This window comes from Aptenodytes patagonicus, chromosome 1, assembly GCF_965638725.1.
Source record: "Aptenodytes patagonicus chromosome 1, bAptPat1.pri.cur, whole genome shotgun sequence".
In the NCBI taxonomy this organism is placed as follows: domain Eukaryota; kingdom Metazoa; phylum Chordata; class Aves; order Sphenisciformes; family Spheniscidae; genus Aptenodytes; species Aptenodytes patagonicus.
The window spans coordinates 203,125,822-203,143,072 of NC_134949.1; the positions used below are offsets into that span (position 1 = coordinate 203,125,822).

A 17,251-nucleotide genomic window follows, 5' to 3' on the forward strand; every position below is an offset into this window, starting at 1 on the left:
TTTTGAAAAGAAATTCCTTTGCTGCAGCACAAACGAAAAGCATGAAGCAGCTGGCCAAGAGACATCGTGCTGCTCCGCTTAATCCCAGAGCACTGAGGGGGCTCTTGCTGGGTCAGACTGTTCCCCTCTGAAGTGCTGTGCCAAAAGCACAGAAAACATTGTTTGGGGACGAAAGCAGCTGTGGCACTCTCTTGAGAAAACACAGGAACAATAAATCAGCCGTACGTTTGTATGAGTGGTGGCAGATAGCAGCGCAGCAGGCGGCAGCCTCCCGAAGCATCCCCTGGCCTTGCAAAAGGTCACAGAGCGCAAGCAGTCCCTGCCGGTTCCCACATGGCAGAAACAGCACTGCTGTAACCGTGAGTTTAACTCCACAGCAATCCCATCACGCCTTTATTTTTTTAAGTGAAAACCACAGCCCATTCGCTCTCCACGCCCCACATCACGGCTGGCCCATTGGTGTCTGGTCTCCTTCCCCCTGGGACGAGCAGGAAGCACCCAGCGGATGGCATCTGAGCAGCTCAGTAGGCAGCCAGCACAAAGCCCCGGGAGCTCGTCTGTCTGATGAAATCATCTCACAGCATGAAGATCCTCACAGCTGAAATTGAAAAGTTATTTACTTCTCCTCTACAGGGGAAAAACAGCTCACTGTGGAGGCTGTTTGTCCTTTGGGGCAGGAATCTCACTTTTGCCAGCTTTCGTGTCTCTGCGTGCTGGCTGGGAGCAGTGAGGTGCTGTAGCAGGCAGGATGAATGGAGCAGTACTGATGCCATCCAGCCTGCAGCCTCCCTCTGCCGGGGCAGGTGCACCAAGGGGCAGAGGTCGGGCACCGGCTCGAGCTGTTCCCCTCTGTGGGACGTGTTTTCCTGGCATTCACGGCAGCGCTGCTAAAAGCAGCTCTTTCTCTGCTGCAGCCAGTTAGTAGTGCAGAGGATGCTTCTCCATCCTAATCCCTCAAGACACCAAACCGCCCTGAGAGGAGCCACAGCTGAGGTGTTCTGCACCCTCGCCGACAGCCCCGGGGACAGCAGTCGTCATTACCCAAAGGGACGGTGAAGCTCATACATGTCCCCCGGGTGCCTCGAAGGGACGTCACAGCCTCCAAAGTCCTTCCCCCTCCCGGGTGTCAGCATGTCCTCTGCAAGGACGCTGGGCAGGTGCTGCTGAGCTCTGCAGCTCACCGAGGAGCTTTTCCATGGTAATGCTCACCCTGCTCACTCCGGCTGGGACATGAGACCAATTTAAAATCACCCAGGGCATGGTTTTACCACTATTCTCATTCTGTACTGCCCTTTCACTTATCGAGGGTGGACTATTTCCAAGCATTCCCCACATGGCCTAATCCTGCTCCCACCACAGTCTGCAAAAGGCACAGCACTGACTTGGGCTAGTGCTCAATGCTTTGCAGCATCCCATCCCAACAGGGCATTTGAAAGGTTTCTGTGAATGTTAAACCAGCTGCTCTGCTAGAAGAAAGTAATCTCAGAGCAGGTGAGAGCTGAAGAAGCTGCCCAGGGCCAGTCTTTGCTCCACACCAGCAGAACTGTTCTCCAGATCCTCAGAGACTCATTTGGAAACTTGACTTGGTGCAGACGTGACTCAGACCGAGCTGATACCGCACAGGCCAATTTTGCAAGTTCTGGGAAACTGGGAATCTAGGAAATACTGCAGGAAACCCTTGTGGGTGGTACACACAGTTTTCTTATCCCACTTGGATGTTACCTGCTTGCTCGGACCCTGTGCTAAGCAGGACTACTCATTTTGTGATGGGTAGGATGGGGGTCCCGCTTCAGGACTGGGGCTCCTACATGCCAGAATAGTAAAAAATAGCATTCAATAGCAACAACGCATCTGTTCAGAAATGTGGATGCCGTTGCATCACCGTCAGGCTTCAAACCTCAAAGAAACGGTTCATCCCATGGCCAGAAGCACCGGCGTGCCAATAGGGCCGAGTTTCCACTAGAGGGTTGTAGTGCTGTGCGGAAGCAGATGTGGTTCTGTGGCAGTAATATTGTATGTACTCCAGGCCTTTGTCAGCGGATCAAAAGCATCCTGCGACAGCCCGGCTTCCAGCAGTCTCTGCAGTCTCTGATGTACACAGCCTGCAAGCTGCGAGAGGGCTGGTGCCTGAGCAACCCGCTTCCCTGCCTTCCCTGAAAAGCCTCTAGCATTCACATGACTCAGCACCTACTATATATATATGTACACACACACACACACACACACACACACAGATATAGTAAGTAAACACACTGTGTCTATGCGTATACACACACAGACAATATGTTTATTTGTGTACCTGGTATTTCGATGCACGAACAGCCATGCGGCGTGGTGGTGGCATGCCATCGCAAGGAGCCGGGGCACCTCTGGTGGAGGAAAGCCCACAGCCTGGCAACACGAACGGGACAATTAGCAGTATCGGTGCAATCAGGAGGATGGGAAAGCAATAGCTGTTGGCATACAGCCCTGGCTCCAGGCCAGGAGCTGCCATGCTGTGCGCTGCACCAAATGTGGGTGCTGGCCCCTGGAGCTTGCAAGCCAGCCTTGAACGGGAGCTGTCAGAGGGGACTGCCACTTCTGCCACCAGTCATGTCCCCACGTCCAATGCAGCTCAGTAGGTCCTAGTGAGTTCATGTGTATGTGACCCCAGTATGCATATCTTTTACAGTAGCGTATGTATTTTTGCATGTGGATCTATAGAATCATAGAGGGTTTGGGTTGGAAGGGACATTTAAAGGTCATCTAGTCCAACCCCCCTGCAATGAGCCTATGTTTGTGGCTTTCTGAGTAGCTGGTGTGCAAAGTGCTGGCAACTGTACTGCCCAGAACAGGGTGGTTTTACTGCTGAAAACAAAAACTGGAGTTGTCTAACACAGTGAGGAAAGCCCAAATAGCACTGACATTGCCTTCCTTTCATAGAAAGAGTGGGAAGGCAAATGTAACCACAAGGCTTGCCTGTAACATGGAAAACACAGCGTGACGTTCACAGAGAATTTACATAGTGATAGATTTATGTACCACCTGTTTGTCTGATACTATCGCCATTTCCATTTATAGATAGATGGAAAATAGATTTTGCCTACATTTTCATCTCTTGCTATCAGAAAGGCTTTGAGAAAATAAGTAGGAGATATTCTTGCAAAATAAATGATTACAGCAAAACATGGGTCTTAGTTCCCTTGGAAGATGACCTGATCTTACCTAAATACAGCTGTGTAGAAACCAACTGTTGAGTCAACAGAGAGGCCTGAGAGTGCTGGCATAGATTATCTGACCCAAAATAGACATTTGAATCCTCTGCCCTTTATAGCCGGCTGGTGGAGCACCTCTTCTCATGCTAGCAGGAGACATCAGAAGGAGGTTGAGTGAGCTGCCTCCTGCTGTACAGGACAAAAAGGCACCAGGGGAGACTAATCCAGCTGGGGAGACCTGCAAGGTGGACACATGCGGTTGGGAAAGCCACCTCCCAGAAGTTATGGTCTCCATAAACAATCTCAGACTTCAGGGACACCAGACTGGTGTGCAGACTGGAGAGCAGGGACTGTGGTGCTGGTGAAACATTTCCTCCTCTGAACTGAGTAACAGTGGTGGCAGCGTGAGCCTTTGCTGATACCAGCAATGCAGAAGAGCTCTGTAACTCCAGACCACAGGGGTTACCCCTCTCCTCCTGAGGTGCTGCCATCCCTTGGTGGGCTGAACCCACAGGGCAGAGGGGTGGTGGATCACCACCAAGGACAGGTGGCTGCCGATGAGCTATGGAGAGAGAGGGTGGCAGAGAAGCATGGTGTGAAGCAGGGTTTGGAGTGTGTTACAGTGGTTTGAGAAGGAGGGGAGGGAAGGACCATAAGTGCTGTGCCCAGGAATAAGGTGTCTCAGCAGCTATAGGTTAGAAGGTTAGATTATATTTTTTGAATTACCTATTCTAACCACTAAGAACATTTATTAGCTAATCATCATGCAATAAATATTTATTACTAATCTTTCACATCTAAAATTCCTGTAGAAGATAAGAAAAAAAAGGGTGTGTGTTATTTTGGCAGTGTGAATGGTCAGGTGCAGAGGAGAGCGGCCATGCACAAGTGCCTCTGCCCCATTGGGCAGCAACAAAACCTGCCAGCCTTGATGTGGTACAAAGGCAGGCAGCTTTCTGCACCTACTTTTGCAAACAGCTCTGCAAACCCTCTTCTCACATAGCAAGGAGTCTCTGTCCCTCCCAAAGGAGTCATAAAATACAGCTTTATCCATCCTGCATGCGGTAATCAGACAGGCTTAAGAGCTTAAGCACTCATAGGGTAGCAATGTTTAAAAAGATTGCGCCGGCCTGTTTGCCTACCTCAGTCCGCTTCTCTAATCAAACCGCTCCTTGGTATGGACTTGTAGGGACACATTGTTAGTGATGGAGGCAGAAAATTGAACTTGCTAATAGAGAGGGAGTTGTTAAACTCAAGTCCTTGCGAGGCCGTGCCCAGGGCGATTAGCAGCTCGCACAAAGAGCCCGGTGCTGCTCCCGTTGCTCCGCTCACCAGCCAGCTGCCGAGTCATGGAGCATTGGGATCACACACCAGGCAAAGAAGATGGGAGCAAACACATTTCATCCTTTTAGTCTGTTTTATTAAACAAAGGCAAGCAAAACAAAACCAACCCCACTGTCAATACACCAGCTCCTCATTTACGCAAGACCCCTTTCCACAGCTCTGGGAGAACAAAAAGGCTGAAGTGTAAATGAGATCAGTGCTGGGAGCATTACACACATGAATATTTATCAAGGAAGACCAGACAGGACCCAATTTGCCACCCTCCTGCAGCAGCGGCAGCTCGGTCATCAACAAGTGGGATAGAAAGGGTAGGTGAAGAGGCTGGTCCATGCCTTTGTGTGGGCAGGGTCATGCGGGATGCTGGCAAAAGGCTGTGCCTGTGCGTGAGGATAACTGTGGGAGCCATCGGTCAGGAACGACACTGAGAGGCTCCTGGGTTTTGGGACAAAAGCTAAGTAAAATGCAGTTATGAAGCAAGCATACAATGTCCCTTCCAGTCATGCAATCAGCTTGCAAGCTGCACTTATGGAAAAAAACTCTGAAGAATTAACTGGAAGTTGTTACCATTCCTTGGGCGTGCCAAGTGCTCACAATAAATCTTTTTCTTGAAGGAAAAAGCAAGGTTAAATCAAACTACAAATCCCATCAAGCATGAGATTTACAGCAATCTAAAAGGGTTACGGGTTCATTTCTTAAACAGTTGAATTATGGCTGCTTCTGGGTATCGATATATTAAGCACGCTGACTCCCTCAGTGCTGCAGGGAGCTACGGGATGAGCAGCAACGGAGAGATCGCGTTGGTTATTGTTTTTATGTACATTTCAAAGTCACTTCCGAAAAAGAAGATGAGATAGTAGTTGAGTATTCCAGCCACGGACATGAGGAACAGGAACAAAATGATGCGCTTTCCAAACAAGTAACCAGGAGTGCTGAGGAGACAGAAAACGGGGAAAGCAATTCGTTAACATACATCACTTCACGCGAGAAGCCTTCAGACTTTGGACTCCGCTGTTGATACCAGCTGAAACACCTCGGGGGCTGAGATGGAGGGGGCAAATGTCTGCTCTGCCTCGCATTGCTGCTCTAGTCAGCTGTGAGCTCTTAAATGCCATTTTCAGGATCTGTTTGGGTCTGGATTTAGCCTCCTGTGCTCAACATAGGCCGCTGCTTACAAAAGTGGCTCTTCAGAGGGACCTGTATATCTTCTCAGCCATCAAAGGCTGTGGGACAATCTTGTTCCACAGATGCATAACAAGTTTTATCAACATAAAGGAAGATCTTATGCAAATAGTAGCACAAACACACAAACATGCATTTGCAGAAGCTGTGAGCAGGAGCTGCTGAAGCAACTACTCTGTTCCTGCAGCTCCCCTGACCCCTGGTACCACCGCACCTCTCGCATCCGATTTTGTAAAGAGGCTCTGCAAGTCCTTACCTCTGAGTCCTTTCCCCGAGGTAGCCCACAAAGTACTTCTGCCTCACAAACAAGTACATCAGGCCAGCAAAGGCGGCAGGAGCTGGGTAAAGGGTAAAACAACACATTACAGACAGCAGCACAGGTCTCTCTGTACGTACTGTCCCTGTCTGCTGCCTGGACTGGACCGGGAAACGGGAACCTGCAGCCTTGGGCTATGGGACAGTCACTGGAAGCAGGACAGAGACCTTTGCGTGGCAAACAGAGCACTTGCCTTGCCCTCACACCAGCTTTTCTGAAGACTTTGTGGGTGTAATCCTGCCCACAGCTGTGCCTGGTGCAGAAGTCCACTGTGTGTCACGCTGGGCTCAGGAAGGAGGGTGCCGGCTCAGGCATTGCCTTCGCCAGAAATAAAAGGCAGCCAATAGATGTACTTCTGTAGGAGCAGGTGGAGGACTATACTATGGTTCAATACTCATTTCTGAGCATATAAAAAGGGGCTTTTCCCCTTTTCCCCCTAATTCTAGCTTTCCCCACACCTGCAGGCAACAGCCCTTCTTCTCCAGGTCAGGAAACTCCTCTCTTCCAGAAAGAATAGCCACAGACCCCAGGAAAGTACTCATCTTAACTTTAGGAAAACTCAAATTGCATTAAAGGGGATCATACTTAGAAATGCAGGTAAATACTCCTGGGCTGCCCTCAGTGCTGGGAAGGGCTGGCAGCTCTGGCAATTTAATCAAATGAGCCCATTTCCAGTCCCGGGGGTGAATAACACAGCATCCAGCATCCAAGTACTAAACCCTCCATCCAAAACAGAGGAATCTCATCCGTAACACCTATATGGGAAATGTCCCTGGCCTGGACTGTCCGCAGTCATGTCTGGGAACACGTCTGGTGGCATAAACCGTGCCAGGTAGTGTGCTGCTAATTAAACAGCATGGGTAGCTGCAGGACAGCCACGTGAGACTCGTCCCCCCGCTGCAGGAGAATTTGGTCCCTGGAAGGGTAACCTCCGAAATTTTCACTCCATCCCTTGCTGAAAGTGGTGCAAGGTTGAAGAGAGAAAAAAACCTGTGTGTTACCTGGGCTGCAGAGAAGACCAGCGCACCAAAGCACGGCCAGAAACGTAGGGTACGTGTGTCCGCAGTTCTGGCTAGAAAGGAATTTGTCAGAGAGAAATCAGAACACAGGGAAAATAGAAACAAAATCAACATGTTTCATGAGCAAAGGATGGTGGGGTGTGAATTTGGGCTGCGCTAATGCTGCTGCAGGTGGGTTTTTACCCCAGAGCGGTGGGAGGCCCCTGACCTACCTGCAGCAGGCAGCTGCCGGGGTCTGGCTGGCGTGTCCGTGCCCGAACTCGGCAGCTGCCTCGCCCACAGGTCTGCTTCCCTGCTCCCTCACTCGGATAATGGATGCCTTTGTCCTGCCTGATGAGGAAAACAAACCGCCCCACGCACATGCCTGGAACCTGTGAAAGCCACTTTCTTCCTCTAACCTGTTTGATCATGGCACGTGTATAATAGATGCTGTGTGCTTTATTGGCTTGGAAAATCCTTGTACTTAAGTCATATTAATCAAGTTAGTGGCATTGAAAGCTGCAGGAAACCAACAAAAGGAGAATCGCACCACAAAAAGGAGTGTCTCACAGAATTAACATGTGTCTTTGCAGGGGCACAGGAATGATTTCCAGCTGCCTCTTTTGGCTGGGAATGCTTTCTGAGGGGGAAGCGCTCTGCCCTTGGCAGAGGTTGCACACCTGTGAAGGGCAGCACTTGGACATCCCATCCAGTTTCAAGCATATCATCAGTACTCCACGGGTAATAAAAAATATTTTATGTTCTTTTTTCTTCTGGGTTGGAATTAATTTTCCCTCTGCTTTCCCTGAAGTGATCTCAAAGACAAGAGGTACTGATGTGGCAGAGAAGCAGAGAGCCGTGTGCCGAGGGAGCTGCCCGGGGACCGAGGGGTTTGTATGGGCTCTGCCACCAACCTGCTCCTCAGCAAGTCAGCAGCTCTCCGCTGGCTCTTTCCTTCTGAGCCGCAGTGCCCTTGGGACACCAGCTGTGCTTGTATCACACTTCCAGCATTAGCTACTGCTGGGTGAACGGGCTCCCAAATGAAGGGACATAATAGACATAAGGGCTGCAAGTCCAATATAAATACAGCACCTCATGTCCAGAAAGGAGCTGGGTTCACCAGCAAACGTACTGGAGAACCGTGGGTCTAAACGCCGCTGCAGTGCACACAGCAATGGGACTGCAGAGCAAAGTCTGAACCCCAAAAGGGTTTGGATTAAACCGTAACAAAGAGAGAGACGAATCCCACTCTGCCCTCACTGGCTTCTCAGGGCTTGCCTACTCACTTGGCAGTGTAGACGCGGTCGAAGGCGGAGGATCCCAGCCGCTGGAACCCCTTGCCATTGCAGTGTTTGCTTTCATGCTCCACTTTGCTAGCAAAAAAAGCTGTTAAAAAAACACAGTGTTCGATCTGACATGTAATTTGGAGATATCACAGGAGCTGGGCTTTGTGGGCTTAGCTCTGCTCTCGCGAGCATCCAGGCTGGATGGCAGGAGAGGACACGGGTGCGTGGAGGTGCAGGATGTGGCCAGCATGGTATAACCAAACCCTCTGTGCAAGGGCACAGTGCGATGTGACCTCAGACATCCACACGTGTTTGTATGTGATTGGCAGGAGGCTCTCACCCCTGAGCCCTGCTTCATCCCTGCACTGCACTTCTGGCAGCCCTCACCTCTGTCTGCTGCAGAAGTACAGCCCAGACTCGGTCCTTTGTGCCCCCAGTGGGAAAAAAGCTTTCTAGGCAAAGCTGCCAAACCCAATTCTCACTCTGCTGCAGGGCTGATTCATTTTCCAGAAAGGCCCATTGAAAACCTGGTCCTGATGGCTGATCTCCATGTGTCATCTTGTGTGTATCCTCCTTTTAAGCAACAGCATTGTGTCAGGGTGTTAGCTGCTGCAAAAATGCAGCACCTCAAGATAATGTACGAAGCACTTGACAAACATGTTTTATCTGATGACACTAAACCAGAGACCATCAATCATGTGTCTAAATACACCAGATAGAGCCCTGACAGGCTACAAGCTGCAAGCTTTGTATTATCGTGCATCCCATCTCGGTGCACCCAAATCGCTCTATGGTTTAGAATATTAGCCAAAGATATATATAAAAGATAACCCATCAGGAAAGACATTATTATAACAATAGAATTGTAACTTGATAAGCTGCAGGATTTCATCCCTGGAATCTGAAGTTACCTCTTTTTTCCCCTCACTGATGCTGTAAGTAGGTCTTTTGTACTTCCATTGCCTTCATTAAAAGCTACTGAGTTTTTTGCCTTCCAACATTGAGTGATTCCCTGGGTACATACAGACTTTCTCCAGAAAATACCACAGTGCTTTAAGCCAGCGTCCCCACTCTGAGCCAGGCTGCAGACTCTCCCACTGCCACCAGTGCGGTGCACTGGCCGGCTCCTGGAGGAGCTGGGGGACCCAGAGCAGACAGCACAGCCACCAAGAGCTCCCGGCATCTCCATCTGCACACGACGCCAGCCTTTGGCATGGGGTTATTAACCTGCCTATGGTGTCTAAGAGGACCTAGTTGAAGAGGACTAGGTTGGACGGGAATTTTTTTACAGTGCAAAGCTGCTGTGATGGGAAATGACTTCCTGCAGGTCTGGGACTGCATGGGCTCACTGGGATAGGTAGCATACCTCCTCCCTTCCTTTTAGCATGTACGTGAAGTCACTAGAAGATGCCACAGCTTCAGAGAAAGCCAAGAGTAAGCTATATATATCTCCCTCTCCGCTGCCACAGGCGCTGCCACTTCCCAAAGACCAGTGTGCCAATGCAGAGAGGCTCCACGATGCTGAGAGCCGTCAGGCTGAACCCAGACATGTCCAATGTGATGGTGGTCACTGAGGACAAGAACTTGGAGGTGCCAGTGGTGATACTGCTGGTGCACAGTCTCTAGGATCAGAGCTGGGCAGGCATGGGGGAGCTGGGTCTCCTGGGAAGGATCTGGCTGTGGAGGTCTAGGCATCTGTCCTGGAAGCTCTTGCTGTCTCTGACGTGGTGTATGGATCCTTGGTCAACGGACTGGGCATTAGGGCAAAGGACAGAGGTAGGGTTATGCACTGGTTTTGTCTGGGATAGAGTTAACTTTCTTCACAGTAGCTAGTATGGGGCCATGTTTTGGATTTGTGCTGGAAACAGTGTTGATAACACAGGGATGTTTTCATTATTGCTGAGCAGTGCTTACACAGAGTCAAGGCCTTCTCTGCTTCTCACACCACACCACCAGCGAGTAGGCTGGGGGTGCACAAGAAGTTGGGAGGGGACACAGCTGGGACAGCTGACCCCAACTGACCAAAGGGATATCCCACACCATATGACGTCATGCTCAGCATATAAAGCTGGGGGAAGAAGAAGGAAGGGGGGGACATTCGGAGTGATGGCGTTTGTCTTCCCAAGTACCCATTACACGTGATGGAGCCCTGCTTTCCTGGAGATGGCTGAACACCTGCCTGCCGATGGGAAGCAGTGAATGCATTCCTTGTTTTGCTTTGCTTGCATGTGCAGCTTTTGCTTTATCTATTGAACTGTCTTTATCTCAACCCACGAGTTGTCTCACTTTTACCCTTCCCATTCTCTCCCCCATCCCACCGAGGGGGGGGAGTGAGCAAGCGGCTGTGTGGTGCGTCGTTGCTGGCTGGGGTTAAACTATGACATGTTATCACGTATACCCGCACCATGGATGAGGAGCAGGTTTTGTCTCACCTCACTTCAGAGACATTGAGAAGTGTTGGGGAGATGGATGTTTTCCTTCTGTAAACAGTGGGTGACAGAGGAAAACAGAGGAAAGGCACCTCCAAACGTCAATCCATCCCTCAGAGAGCTACTGGCATGAGAGAAACTACCCCACTGAAGTGCTAATCTTTCTCCATTGACTCAAGAAAGAGCTTAGACAACCACCTCATACAAGATGTCCACCTCTTTGCTAGAGAAAATGCTTGGGTTGATTACCTCCAACACACTGCAGCGGCTGTATTTCTGCAGGACCACATGGATCCCCAAGGTGAGAGCAGTAAATCAGAAGGGAACCCAGCATCTCACCGTCATACAGAGAGGTAGAGCCTCCTGCTTCAAGTGAGCTTTTTGCCCTGAAAGTGGGTCCCCAGTTCTGTGGCTTCTTAGCCCTGTCAACCTCACAGGCCCGCAGGCTCCCAAAATCTCCCCGGGAGGCAGCCCAAGAGGTGGGTCCCAGCTGCCTGAGGCTCAGCCGGGCTGAAGCTCTGCAAAGGACCGGAGCAGAGCTGACAGATCACATCCAGGGGTGGACCTCACCATGGGTCTGCGCTCACATCTCAGCAACATTGGGCTCCTGTTAACCTGTCACTGGGGAAACGGGAGCCTACAGTGTGATGCAGCTTGCAACACCATGGTTTTGTTTCCTGCTCTTTACTCTGAACCTCAAGGCAAGAGGGTGGTTTCACAAGCCAGCATGAGACGAGTGAGCGGAGCAGGGCTGGAGCTGAGGGGTTTAATTCAGCTCAGCTGCACCAGGAGATGATGCCCTGAGGCTCCAGGGCTGCACAGGCTGCCCTGAGCCTGAAACCACTGCAGTCCCACTCTGGTCAAGTTAATATACAAGAGTTCAATCCAAGCCTGGCTGTTTCACAAGTTCATGCCAACAGAAACCACGCACTGAAGCTTCAGCCTAGTGAGTGCTGGCAAACATGCAGGTTGCCCCTTCTTTCCGTTGACTTTGCTTTGCTTCCTCTGTCCTGATCTGCTCAGCAATGACCGCTGATTTGCCCTGAAAGCTGCTAAATTGCAACATCTCTCTGATGCAAGAGCAAAACCTAAAGCTACATGTGTGACTCAGTGGCATCTGGCCACACGAATCATTCTGTAGGATATGGAGATTTCCGACACGAACAAGGTGACAGTAAAAGACATCAGACTGGGGCAGCACTGCAGCCCACCTCCAGCTTTGGGAATAACAGCATTCACCCAAACTGTTTTCTAATCCTGCACCAGATGCAAAAAAGCATATAAACCTGAATTGACATGGTACTGACTTGACGTACTTAAAGACAGTCAAGCAGATGCCCAAGTGCTTTGCTGAACCAGAGCCATAGGAAGAGTTCAGTACAACTGGTATCCCATGATAAGCATTTCTATTGCCTTAAGTATTGCATTTGTTGCAGGACTGCATATCAGTTGGGTCTTTCTAGACAGAAAGCTTGGGAGGAGGAAATCAGATGATGCAAGGTCTGAAATCATGGTTTAGGGCTGTGTACCACTCATGCTTGGCATGCTAAGTTGTCTGCCAAGCGCTGTGCTGCCCATTTGCAGCAGTTGCATCAATAATTTCAGAGACAAATTTCCATCAGGTGAAAGTGCGTGTCAGGCTGGAAGGCAAATGCCTGAGTTTCAGAGTGAGAGGAAAGAACTGTATATAAAGTCATTTGTTTATATAGCAAGAAATGTATATTTGACACTTTTTTTTAATTGTGGTATGTGCTCTGATCTCAATGTGCCATATTCTTGTGACATCACACACTGTGCATTTACCAGAAAACAGCATTGGGTTAAACAATGTGGCATTTAGTGCCTATGTCAAAACTAAACCAGTCTGCATCTGTGTTTTTTTGCTCTCTGGCAGCTAGACTTATGCTGAGGCTCCCATGACTTCCCCTCTCTGCAGCAGCCCAAAAATAGCCCATTTCCTAGGACTGAACACAGGGTTTGCGCTCAGTGGGAATCTCCCATTTGTACTAAGAAGCCTTCATAGAAGATTTCTAGCATTTGCATCAGCCCCACATCCCACTGCTGACTCTTCTTGAACCTGGGCGATCTCAGTGCAGCTGTGGCAAACCTCACTCCCTTCTCTGTATTCTGGGCAGAATTTCCTGCTAAAATGATTAAGTATTTGTAAGAGATGATGATCAAGTTAAAACCAGATTTGCACAAGAGATAAACTTGTTGTTTTATTTAAAAAATTCTGAAGAATAGTAGGGACTATAGAGGTCTGAATAAAAGCTAAAAAAGGAAACTTCTCCATTGCAGGAAATGCGCAGTGCTCTTGGGACCGCAGTTAATTGAGATTAGTTGGACTGTAGTACCCAGAGACGCAGGAAAGCGGGAGAGCTGCCTGCCCACAATTAACCCAAACAGACTCCTCCGATGTGTCGGTGCAGTTTTGCCCCCTTTGCCCAGCTCTGTGCAAAGGTGTGACCCATCGCAGCCCCCTGGGACCCTGGCCCCTGCTCACGGCTGCAGGGCTCCGGCTAGAGAGCAGCCCTGGCTTCCCACATTAAGAACTTTAGCCAGGAAAGGAGGTCTCAGTCTTCAAACCAAAATGCATATTGTCACAGGGTACCCCAGCATATTTAGCTGAAAGGTACCCCTTTCATTAGCTGACATATGTATAACAAGCTCACTCTAGAATATCACAGAGTAGGACCATGCGACTGCCAAGATACTGCACAATGGCATGCAAAATTACATGCTTAGAAAATCATTTCTAAAGCCAAAGTCATGCCTAAGCACACGTGCACGTATAACCAGGGATTATCTATCCAAAGACCAGATCAGCATACATCATCCTGAACTTTTCTCAGCTCCCTTTTAGCCCTTAAACAAATGCTTATTTTTGTCTTACCGTTCTGGACAACACTTATCAAGGTGACGATGGCGAGCAGGGCAATGCTTCCCAGGGTTTCCTGGTCCATTTTGCAAGCGGGCTGTCGGGGTGGACGGTGCAGCCTTGGTGGCAGCTCAGCCCTGCAAGCACAGAAGGAGGAAGTGAAGGTCTTTCTTATCTTGAATCGTGAAACACTTCCTATGGCTTCGCAGGAGAGTGGCAGCACATTGCACTCAGGTGCCTGTCAGACCAACACAGCCACAGACTCACTCACTCACTCATCATATACAGATGAAGCCCAGAGAAACAAGAGATTATATGTCTGTCATCTAAGAGGATATATAATGTGGAAAGATACCTGTTGCACTTCCTGCAAAATAGCAACCCTGATATCTAAAGTATGTCTGAGCATTTGGCTAGCTGTGTGGAACAGCAGAAACAGAAAGGCTGGAAGAGACCAGCCAGTCTATCATGTCATTGCCTGCAAGTGCCCGACCACCCCACAAGTAGCTGGGAGGAGAAATAATGTTGGCAAGTCTCAATAACACTGCTGCTCTCAGATGTGTGCCCTCCCTGGTCACATCTCCATCAGCCTCGCCAGTGAGGAGACCCCAGGTCTCCAGGTCACAAGCAAAAGCTCCTGATCCATCTGGCATATTTGAACGGGCAGTACATAAATGCTGTGAGCATCACGGGTGGGCACAGAAATACGTCTTTCATTACCAGGGATGGATCCTGCATCCTTTCCCCTACAAATAACTCCCTGGAAGACAGTGACAGCTGCCAGCATTCAGCATTTTAGAGGCTCAGACTTCACAGTTGTACCCCAATTTTAGTAGTCGAAGCCCAATATGGCTGAACATAATTGCTGCACCATGTTCATGCCTCGGCTTCAACCCCGTGACAGAGGTGGCAGGGAAGCACAGGCCACGGTGTTGGATGGCTGCAGAAAGTCCCACAGCTTCTGTCAGATCACTGGAAAGCATCCTCATCCAAAGTGCACATCACTTGCCACCTGTGACTGCTCTGCTCCCTTTTGCCCATATTCTGATGGGGAAAAGCCTTATGAAAAATCCTTAACTTTAGTACAGATTTAACACTAATAGAAGTAACATTTTCACTGCACTGAGCCCTGGACAAATTTTGCCCCATCTGTCTGTCTGTCTGTACTCCACCGCATGCTATCCAGAAGGTCTGAGTGCCGCCCGGCATCCAAACCACGGCCGGATAACTGGTTACCTCTCTGGATGGGACACAGCCTGGTAGGACTTCCCAGCAGGTGCCAAGCTGCAAAATCCATCTTGTTCAATGTGGACACATTTACCTACAACGGTGTTTTTAATCAGTCTATCATGCAAATTATCATCATCTGTATTATGAGATATGGAAAACTCTGAGGTACTTTGGGTACAGGCAAATATATAGAAACATGCTGGCTGAGGGTAGGTGATTAACGTTGTGAGTTGTGACCTTCCGTTAACTTAATAGAGGAAGGCTGTCTTTCTAGGATACTTTCCCTATAGTCCACGCAGACACAACTGTGTGAGCAGCAAGGCCATAAATAGTATCTATGTTGAGATTTGGCCTTTTATTAGGCCAAATGCTTTTATTAGGACTGAAGTCCTCTTTTTCCCCACAAAATGGCCTTTTCTTACTCGAGCATCAAAGTTTATGTTTTGTGGTCTACTGAGCACAGGATTGTAGCTGGTATTTAAGGATGGTATTTAATGCTAAGCTTCTACTAATTTCCTGAAGAGGAAAACCCATCACCTAAAAGCAGTTACAGAATTAAGTCAAGAGAGGAATATTGTCCAAGCGGAGACCAGTGCCGTGACTGTGAAGAAAGGACCTGTGCATGGACATGGGTAGGCAGGAGGGAGCTGCTGATGGGAGAGGGCGAGGAGACGGCGCAGGTCCTCAGGGCATCCGCAGCAGGACAAATCCCAGCCGTCCTCCCACGGCAGGCACTGATCCTTCTCTTTTTTCTGGCTGTTTTACACCAGTGTAAACTTACCAGGCAGCTTGAGGCTTGCTTTTACAAGGGGCATTAAAAGCAGATGAGCCTGCTCTGAGATCTCCTCCAACTTGCCACGAAAATGCACACGCTTCCCTGCTTTCAAAGACTTCCCAAAGGTGGCTTCAGTTTGGCAGGAGTCTCATATTAAAGGGGGTAGGAATCAGGCTGCTAAGGTCTGAAGTTGCCATAATGCCAAAAAAAAAAAAAAAAATACCCCCATGTGCAGGCCAGGTTGCGAGGGCTGGGCTGCCCATGCCTTCGCTTTTGTCCTGCTCTTTGTTTTCCACCTCTTTGCTTTCCTGCAGCTCAGCTCCTCTCACCGTACCCTCATCCCCGCTTTGCTCTTCTGTTCTGCCCCTTCTGATTCCTGCCTGTCCCCTGGCACCGCTCGGCGCCGCAGGATCTGCCGGCGGCACCAGCGCTTTGCTGGAAACCCAGCCCATCACTTCCTCTTGCTGAGGCTCACTCCAAGTCATCCCTTACGTATGCGTGGAGGAAAACAGGGCTTCGCCCTCCTCCCTGAAAAAAAAAAAACCAACAATGACATCAACTCCAGGGCTTGCTAAGGTGATTTCCGGGTGTGCAGGGAGAAAAAAAGCTTTGCAGCGAGAATCTGTGTGGTATGGCTGCCTTAAAATAAGAACTGCAGGTTTTGGGGGGTTTTTTAAGTGCAACATCACTCCGAGGGCTCTGCTTAAGGAAAAGCAGAGGAAATCAAGAGGTTATGAGAGACACTGAAGAAGAAGACCCGTCCCTTTACCAAGGCAGAGCAACACTGTTTTAAATATGGTCAGACAGAGCAGAAACCCCTTGGGGAGGGAATATTATCTTTTCATACCCCTTGGTGCTGGAATAGCTGCAGGATGGAATGAGGTTCTGGCAATTTTTTTGCAGTTTGGGGAATGGCCTTGGCAAGGGAGGACTAAGGTGGAGCCAAAATGACTCTGCAAACAGCTTCTGCCATACCTACACATTAAACTGTTCCCTCTCCCTGAGACCTAAACATCTGGGTGGCTCTTGCCTCCTCTTTTGTGGGATACACACAGGATCGCTGTCTGGGTCAGGCAAAGTTAGCACCACCTGAAAACACTGTCCACCTGGGAGAAAGATTGGTGCAAAACACCTTCATCATATCCCACCTGGCCATTTGAAATAGGGGATTTTCTCAAGTAGGCAAAAAAAAAAAGGTGGAAAGGTGCCTGCATCCGCTGTAACTCCCAGTTGCAGTCGTTTTTCTCCAGGCACAGATAATTCTGCACATCAGCAGCTGCCGTCAGACCCCAGCCCTTCTGCTTGCTGCATTGCTATTGGAAATCCACATCTTCCTGTCTGAGGAAGATAACCTTGACACAGTGAGCCATGAAGCTCATGAAAATGTGCAAAGCCAGCAAGCTTTTCCAGTTGCGCTGTGAGGCTTCCTGCACATTAATCTCCTCCTCTGGAAATCTTTAACAGCCAGTCAAAATAATCCTTTCGTAGAATTGCTTTCATACTGAAGAGGAAAGGACTGGGAACACAGATCTATAAATATCTTTTAGGATGTTCATCTCTTCTCTCCTCTCATGCACGCTGCTCAGTGCTCGGCTGCAAGGACTCCAATGAAAGTGTGTCCC

General features: G+C 49.3%; 1 protein-coding gene across 1 annotated transcript; it reads right to left on the reverse strand.

Moving 5' to 3' along the window:
* Window positions 1–4,592: 4,592 nt before the first annotated feature.
* ALOX5AP (arachidonate 5-lipoxygenase activating protein) lies at window positions 4,593–14,882 on the reverse strand. Its single transcript, XM_076359531.1, has 6 exons — window positions 14,861–14,882; window positions 13,640–13,761; window positions 8,318–8,417; window positions 7,035–7,105; window positions 5,974–6,055; window positions 4,593–5,467 (listed from the first exon to the last, which is right to left on the reverse strand). The coding sequence occupies exons 2-6, from the start codon at window positions 13,707–13,709 to the stop codon at window positions 5,305–5,307; spliced, it is 486 nt and encodes a 161-aa protein (XP_076215646.1). The 5' UTR covers window positions 13,710–13,761; window positions 14,861–14,882; the 3' UTR covers window positions 4,593–5,304.
* Window positions 14,883–17,251: the final 2,369 nt, after the last annotated feature.